The sequence below is a fragment of the Salvelinus alpinus genome, chromosome 19 (genome assembly GCF_045679555.1).
Source record: "Salvelinus alpinus chromosome 19, SLU_Salpinus.1, whole genome shotgun sequence".
In the NCBI taxonomy this organism is placed as follows: Eukaryota; Metazoa; Chordata; class Actinopteri; order Salmoniformes; family Salmonidae; genus Salvelinus; species Salvelinus alpinus.
In genome coordinates, this window is record NC_092104.1 from 34,084,373 (window position 1) to 34,093,614 (window position 9,242).

At 42.3% G+C, this 9,242-nt stretch overlaps 1 protein-coding gene across 1 annotated transcript; it reads left to right on the forward strand.

Moving 5' to 3' along the window:
- The first annotated feature begins 202 nt into the window (after nt 1-202).
- On the forward strand, nt 203-9,242 carry LOC139545961 (E3 ubiquitin-protein ligase NEURL3-like). The gene is made up of 4 exons (XM_071354230.1): nt 203-221; nt 5,756-6,268; nt 6,398-6,583; nt 7,547-9,242. The coding sequence occupies exons 1-4, from the start codon at nt 203-205 to the stop codon at nt 7,714-7,716; spliced, it is 888 nt and encodes a 295-aa protein (XP_071210331.1). The 3' UTR covers nt 7,717-9,242.

Here is a 9,242-nt window from a genome sequence, read left to right on the forward strand (position 1 = left end):
CCAGAGAACTGTCCCTCCCCTTAGCCATCCCCTTTCTCTTTCCTTATGTGATGAGTTATGATTTGTGTATAAACTACAGGCACATGTGCAGACTGAGAGGAGTATAAAAACAGCAAACACTCCCACCATCTTAGAACTATACTCAACCTATTGTAGGTGTACGTAGCATACGAAGAGCAACCTGTACAAGATGGTGAAGGAGATGGTCAGCAGAAGCCTTGGTAAGGATGGCCTCTTATTGATGAATGATGACAACTGTGTTGTAATTGTTATAGGAGGAAAATGATAACGCTATATGTACATTTTGATAGATACAGACCTATTACTTATATTATAATGGTCTCATGTGTGTGAAGTTGATCTTTATATCTACAAACATTAGAGTAGTACAATATATACACTAACGTTCAAAAGTTTGGGGACACTTAGAAATGTCCTTGTTTTTGAAAGATTTTTTTTTTTTTTAAATAACAGCAAATTGATCAGAAATACAGTGTAGACAGTGTTAATGTTGTAAATGACTATTGTAGCTGGAAAAGACTGATCTTCAATGGAATATCTACATAGGCGTGCAGAGTCCCATTATCAGCAACCATGTCCTGTGTTCCAATGGCTTGTTGTGTTAGCTAATCCAAGTTGATTATTTTAAAAGGCTAATTGATCATTAGAAAACCCTTTTGCAATTATGTTAGCACAGCTGAAAAATGTTGTGATGATTAAAGATGCAAAAAGATGGTTGTGATCAAAGAAAAATTACACAAAGAATGTATGTCTGAAGTGACTGAGAATGAAACTGAAACTGCTTTACTGAAAGACAAAGACGCAAAAAAAATGGCCTTCTTTAGACTAGTTGAGTATCAGCATTTGCGGGTTCGATTACAGGCTCAAAATAGCCAGAAACAAATAACTTTCTTCTGAAACTCATCAGTCTATTCTTGTTATGAGAAATGAAGGCTATTCCATGCGAAACATTGCCAAGAAACTGGAGATCTCGTACAACGCTGTATACTTCTCCCTTCAGTACGGGATGCTGACCTAGGCAGAGTTCCTCTGTCCAGTGTCTGTGTTCTTTTGTCCATCTTAATATTTTCTTTTTATTGGCCAGTCTGAGATATGGCTTTTTCTTTGCAAATCTAGCAAGAAGCCCAGCATCCCGGAATTGCCTCTTCACTGCTGCCAGTTGAGGACTTGTGAGGCATCTGTTTCTCAAACTAGACACGCTAATGTACTTGTCCTCTTGCTCAGACGTGCACCGGGGCCTCCCACTCCTGCCAGTTTGTGCTGTTCTGTGAAGGGAGAAGTACACAGCGTTGTACGAGATCTTCAGTTTCTTGGCAATTTCTCGCATGGAATAGCCTTCATTTCTTAGAACAAGTATAGACTGACGAGTTTCAGAAGAAAGTCATTTGTTTCTGGCCATGTTGAGCCTGTAATCGAACCCACAAATGATGATGCTCCAGATACTCAACTAGTCTAAAGAAGGCCAGTTTTATTGCTTCTTTAATCAGAACAACAGTTTTCAGCTGTGCTAACATGACTGCAAAAGGGTTTTCGAATTATAAATTAGCCTTTTAAAATGATCAACTTGGATTAGCTAACACAACGTGCCATTGGAACACAGGAGTGATGGTTGCTGATAATGGGCCTCTGTACACCTACAGTATGTAGATTTTCCATAAAAAAATCTGCCGTTTCTTGCAACAATAGTTATTTACAACATTAACCTTTCTAGCACAGGGGTTCCGCTAGCGGAACACCCACAACATTCCGCTGAAAAGGCAGCGCGCGAAATTCAAAAATAGTTTAGAAATATGTAACTTTCACACATTAACAAGTCCAATACAGCAAATGAAAGATAAACATCTTGTTAATCTACCCATCGTGTCCGATTTTTAAAATGTTTTACAGCGAAAACACAACATATATTTATATTAGATCACCACCAAATCCAAAAAACACACAGCCATTTTTCCCAGCCAAAGATAGTCACACAAAAGCAGAAATAGAGATAAAATTAATCACTAACCTTTGATAATCTTCATCAGATGACACTCATAGGACATCATGTTACACAATACATTTATGTTTTGTTCGATAATGTGCATATTTATATCCACAAATCTCGGTTTACATTGGCGCCATGTTCAGAAATGACTCCAAAATATCCGGAGTAATTACAGAGAGCCACGTCAAATAACAGAAATACTCATCATAAACTTTGATGAAAGATACATGTTTTACATATAATTAAAGATACACTGGTTCTTAATGCAACCTCTGTGTCAGATATTTTAAAAACTTTAGGAAAAAGCATACCATGCAATAATCAGAGACGGCACTCAGAAATACACAACATTTCTCCGCCATGTTGGAGTGAACAGAAATACGAAATTACATCATAAATATTCCTTTACCTTTGATGATCTTTCATCAGAATGCAGTGCCAGGAATCCTAGTTCCACAATAAATCATTGTTTTGTTCGATAATGTCCATTACTAGTGTCCAATTAGCTACTTTTGCTAGCACTTTTAGTTCACATGTCCAAACGCTGGCGCCGGTCCAGGCGAACTCGGACGAAAACTTCAAAAAGTTATATTCCAGGTCGAATAAACTGGTCAAATTAAGTAGAGAATCAATCTTCAGGATGTTGTTATCATATATATCCAATAACGTTCCAACCGGAGCATTTCTTCATGTCTGTATAAGTAATGGAAGACATGGCCATATCATGACTAGCGCGCGTGACCAGGAACTAGCATTCTGCCAGACCACTGACTCAAATAGCTGCCATCCGGCCCCACATCACACTAGAGGCTTCATTCCATGTTCTACAGACTGTTGACATCTAGTGGAAGGCGTAGGAAGTGCAAACAGATCCATATATTACAGGGAATTGAATAGGCGATGACTTTAACTTTGTTGACCCTTCTCAGAATTCTCACTTCCTGTTTGGAAGTTTGCCTGCCATATGAGTTCTGTTATACTCACAGACATAATTCAAACAGTTTTAGAAACTTCACAGTGTTTTCTATCCAATAGTAATAATACTATGCATATATTAGCATCTAGGACAGAGTAGGAGGCAGTTCACTATGGGCACGCGATTCATCCAAAGTGAAAATGCTGCCCCTATCCCAAACAGGTTTTAACAATGTCTACACTGTATTTCTGATCAATTTGATGTTATTTTAATGGACCAAAAATTAGTTTTTCTTTCATAAACAAGGACATTTCTAAGTGACCCCAAACTTTTGAACGGTAGTGTATATATATATATATATATAAACTATATATATATATATATATAAAAAGAAACGTCCCTTTTTCAGGACCCTGTCTTTCAAAGATAATTTGTAAAAATCCAAATAACTTCACAGATCTTCATTGTAAAGGGTTTAAACACTGTTTCCCATGCTTGTTCAATGAACCATAAACAATTAATGAACATGCACCTGTGGAACGGTCGTTAAGACACTAACAGCTTACAGACGGTAGGCAATTAAGGTCACAGTTATGAAAACTTAGGACACTAAAGAGGCCTTTCTACTGACTCTGAAAAACACCAAAAGAAAGATGCCCAGGGTCCCTGCTCATCTGCGTGAATGTGCCTTAGGCATGCTGCAAAGAGGCATGAGGACTGCAGATGTGGCCAGGGCAATAAATTGCAATGTCCATACTGTGAGACGCCTAAGACAGCGCTACAGGGAGACAGGACAGACAGCTGATCGTCCTCGCAGTGGCAGACCACGTGTAACAACACCTGCACAGGATCGGTACATCTGAACATCACACCTATGGGACAGGTACAGGATGGCAACAGCAACTGCCAGAGTTACACCAGGAACGCACAAACCCTCCATCAGTGCTCAGACTGTCCGCAATAGGCTGAGAGAGGCTGGACTGAGGGCTTGTAGGCCTGTTGTAAGGCAGGTTCTCACCAGACATCACCGGGAACAACGTCGCCTATGGGCACAAACCCACCGTCGCTGGACCAGACAGGACTGGCAAAAGTGCTCTTCACTGACGAGTCTAGGTTTTGTCTCACCAGGGGTGATGGTTGGATTCGTATTTATCGTCAAAGGAATGAGCGTTACACTGAGGCCTGTACTCTGGAGCGGGATCGATTTGGAGGTGGAGGGTCCGTCATGGTCACAGCATCATCGGACTGAGCTTGTTGTCATTGCAAGCAATCTCAATGCTGTGCGTTACCGGGAAGACATCCTCCTCCCTCATGTGGTACCCTTCCTGCAGGCTCATCCTGACATGACCCTCCAGCATGACAATGCCACCAGCCATACTGCTCGTACTGTGCGTGATTTCCTGCAAGACAGGAATGTCAGTGTTCTGCCATGGTCAGCGAAGAGCTTAATCCCATTGAGCACGTCTGGGACCTGTTGGATCGGATGGTGAGGGCTAGGCCCATTCCCCCCAGAAATGTCCGGGAACTTGCAGGTGCCTTGGTGGAAGAGTGGGGTAACATCTCACAGCCAGAACTGGCAAATCTGGTGCAGTCCATGAGGAGGAGATGCACTGCAGTACTTAATGCAGCTGGTGGCCACACAAGATACTGATTGTTACTTTTGATTTTGACCCCCCCTTTGTTCAGAGACACATTATTAAATTTCTGTTAGTTACATATCTGTGGAACTTGTTCAGTTTATGTCTCAGTTGTTGAATCTTGTTATGTTCATACAAATATTTACACGTTAAGTTTGCTGAAAATAAACACAGTTGACAGTGAGAGGACACTTCTTTTTTGCTGAGTTTATTTCTAAGTAGATCAGAAAAACTTTCTTGTGCAGTTCTGAAACCGCTCGAAGATTTTGTATTTTTTCTTCAATTAATCATACACATATTCGTCAAGGGATTCCGGTAGGCACAGATGACAGTACAGCCAGTAATTCACAGCACTGGCATACTGTACATGGCCAGTTACATATGGCTGTGCAAATCATTAACAGATTTTACTTCCTTCCTTTCTGAGAGGAGAGATTGTGTGGCAACCAGTCATCTATTCAGTTGATTGGATAAGTATTTTATTTTTTTGCTTTTTTGGCATGACTAGCAAGTTAATTTACTACTGACCAAAGATCTGCTTTCCTAAGGCATGTCTGATCTGGGTTGAAAGGAGGGTTACGTAATTATTCATGTGATATTCAATCACGACTTATGTTTTGTTGAACAATTACATTGAAACAAGTTTAAGACATATGATGTAATGGGCGTCAAAATCAGATAACTTGGTGAGTGCACTGTAAACAAGTATGTGATGTGAGCAAGCATCTTCCTTAACCAGGTTACTCTCCTGTATTTATCTATCTATGTCTATGCCTATAACTGCCTTTCCTGCTGGCAGTGTCAATGCAAAACTCAAAGGATCCACCCTGTACTAGTTAGCTAATAACACTCATCTAATTTTTTATTTTAGAAGTAACATTTAGTATTGATCATTGTTATCATGAGCCACTATACACTTTAGAATGGCACCAGATATCATTAGAGATTTAAAGTTACTGAATGTGAAACAAATTGTTGTCATTCAGATCCCTTGACTAGACTTCTATATACTGATCTACTTTGTTGGCACAAAAAAAAAAAAATCTTTCAGTAAAGCAGTTTCAGTTTCATTCTCAGTCACCTTCAGACATACATTCTTTGTTAGTTTTGTTTGATCACAACCATCTTTTTTATCATGACTGAGGTACTGTAGCATTTCAATGATTAACTGTAGTTGCTCTTTTTAATCTCCTTTAGAGTCTGAGCCAGCACACATTTGTGGACCCCACTGCCTGGGCCCCTTGACCTTCCATAAGGAGGTGGTGGGGGCCTTGGTGAGCCTGAGCCAGGGGGCCAGGCGGGCAGACAGGACTGGGGTCACCTTCAGACACGGCCTGGCGTTCAGCAGCCGCCCGGTACGGCCCCAGGAGAGGGTGCGTCTGCGAGTGGAGTTGTGCGAGCTGACCTGGCATGGAGCTATGCGTGTGGGCTTCACCAATGTACTTCCTATTGCCAGAGCCCTGCCCTCCCTGGCCATCCCAGACCTCACAGACCTCCCTGGCCACTGGGCCGCTCCTGTGCCTGAGACTTGCTGCCTGCCAGGCTCAGAGCTGGAGTTCTGGGTCCCCCATGGCGGTAGAGTGTATTTCAGGAATGCCAACAGCCGAAAAAACAGCCGAAAACACAAACTGCTGAAGGGAGTGGACCTCAGCTGTCCCCTGTGGGCCATGATTGACATGTATGGGCAGACCTGCTCTGTGCTCTTACTGGGTAAGTTCAGAAATCAATGGAACATGTATGAATGAACAGTGCAGTCTGTCCTAACTTGATTTCTTGGTTTGAAATGATGTCCATCTGTCAGTGTCAGTGACTAACCACAAATCTGGTTATTTCTTGTAGGGTCGGAGAAGAAAGAGTTTTTGGGGAATCAAAAGTCCTGTCCTGCTCCTCAACGGCGTTCCTCCTGTTCTGCTCTTCAGAGACACACCTCGCTCAATTTTGACAACTATGTGAATGTGAGACAGATTTGTGATGACATTCATGACAGCTATCTTCTTCCCCGTCCAGCCAATAAGCAGACATCAGGTAAGCATCACAATTATACAATAAATTCCTGCTATCTTGTTTTGGATATTTTATGAAAATGGTACTTCATTTGAGTATAATATCTTGATATTTAATCTAAGGCATTCTTTAAAAAATGTAATAAATATATATGTTTCTATTGTCACATGCTTGGCAAACCTACAATTTCTACAAGTTTACATTTTACACACATACTTGTGTAGCTTAACATTTACAGAAACACCTAAGCCACATTTGTTCAAGGACATAGATACAGTACATGTTAGCCTCACGTACTGTAGGACTCAGGGGCGTCTATTGGGTATGGCAGAGTGTGGCGGTTGCCATACCTTAGCTCTCAGCACCAAAATTTAAATCCCCATTAAAAGGCAAATGCAGTTTAGTTGTATCAGTGGGCTGGCTTTAGGACCATGCAGATGGTTCAGAGCAGACTGGCACGGTAGTATAGAGCATGTTTTAGGCCCATGTGGACACCTCGGAGCTGGCTGGTGGACAGCGCGACTTTTCTCTTAAAGACAGTGCAGAGGTGGAAGGTGGCTGAAGATGACTAGGACACTAGGTAACTGATGTTTGACTTGACATGAAACTTAACTCGTTTTTAATCCCGGTGCTGAGCTATGGTGTAGCAGCTAATTGCTGTATGACATGTGTTGAGGTGAATTAAGCTACAGCAGCTAAGGTGATAATGGCTGGAGTCAGTTTAGCTAGTTTTTGCTGTTCTCCAAATAGTATTTTAGAGTTTTGAAATTGTGTAGAAGTGCAGTAAATGAGCTTGAACTATTTAAAAAAAAATACCTCCCCCCAGCCCTGTAACTTTGCCATACCCTAGGTTTAGCAGATATGACACCCGGATCAACCTTATGGACACAACAACACTAGCCACCCAAACTTCAAAGTGAGGCTGAGCCAAGTCCCACTTGACCTTATAGGTCATGTAACTGAGTTTATCTCATTTGATTGCAGACTGTGAGAGCGTGGAGGACTGTGTGGTGTGTATGAGCCAGAAGGCCTGTATCAGCCTGCAGTGTGGCCACCAGTGCCTGTGTCTCCAGTGTGCCACCAGAGTGATCCAGGAGTTTGGATACTGCCCTCTGTGTCGCCAGAACATCAAGAGCTTCCTGCAAACTAAATGACCCAGTAGGACTGACCCCAATTACTCGACTGGTCGATTGTTTGGTCATTAGGCTGTTGGTCGACAGAGATTGTTTTAGTCGAGCAGTAACAGATATATATATTTGCGCCCATCTCAGTGACTTAATCCATTGAGGCCTAGACTAAAAGCCCATTTATGTTTGATTAGAAAATGTGGTCGGAGGCTCCATATGGAGGGTGTGACAATTGCGGAGCCTCCAGAGGCATGCAGAGGCCAATTCGAGCTCTGTACCGCATCGCCATGCGCCTCCCAAAAATGTTTAACAATGTGGCGGGCTCTGTATAATTCAGCATTGGCATGATTGGTTGACGGTAGGTGGGGCGGTACATCCTGTATAAACACAAACTCACTTCCTTGACAACAGCTCTGCATTGCTCTGCGAAGGGCAATAAGTATGAATGCCCTGACTTCTATAGAGGCCATTCCTGCCATGACTTTTGCTGAGGCCGTATCACCATAAATGCTGCATGGCCAACGCAGACGTCTGATTGACCATGCGTCCAGATGCACAATGCACTTCTCTCTCCAGAATGTGCTCTCCCCTGCCAATTTTTGCCAGTGGCCATTTTAGCATGTAAATCTTGGTGGGGCAAGCTCCCTCAAAACATATTGGGATGCATGCCAGCAAAGCCACTACACAACACTAAACAATACATTAATTGCACTACAGCGTTGACAAACGGTGCCCACAAACTGCTAGGGCCTACATAAAGCTGTTCCAACAGCAGTCCCAACACCTGACCACAACACCACTGGCCATCAGCGAAGCCTTGTCTGGCAGCAAAACACTTCATTCAGACTCATTTACTGCCTTTTAAAAAACATAGCTGATATGGCTGACTTTCTTAAACAAATGTGTTTTTTACTGACAATTGAGATGTACAAACTATGGTATAAGGGGACGGCGAGCGGATAAGAGGCAATCCATAATTCCGATTAAGACATGAATGAGCGAGCTAGGACGGACGTAGTCAATTTAACTATTTGTTCTGCACTTTCGAAATGTACAGCAACAGAATTGAAAACATGGGCCGTTTTTACAGTATTCTCCCTGTACACCTGTCAGTTGGCATGAAAGATCGGGAGACAGACGCAGGAATGCGTAATAGTTTTAAAAATTTAGCACACATTACGGCGAGCCGTGTAAAGGCACGGGAACGAAGACCAAACAAACACGTAACAAAAACACAGGGTTGAAACCCAAACAAAAGAGTGAGGAGTACCTTGAATTAAAAACACACGCGCACAATGATTAACACTCGGGACGAGACCCGTAATCATCTGCGCAATCCACAATGGCACGAAAGCCAAAACACACCGCACAGGTACTCACACGCACCAACGGACATAGTAACAATAATCGACCCTCCAAATGGAAACCAAAGGGCACATATATACAACTACTAATCAGTGGGAATAGGGGACAGGTGTTCCGGAGGGATCCGTGACAACACCAAGTCAGAACCGTAGGATAAATAAACGGGCATATAAGCAGACAATGAAATA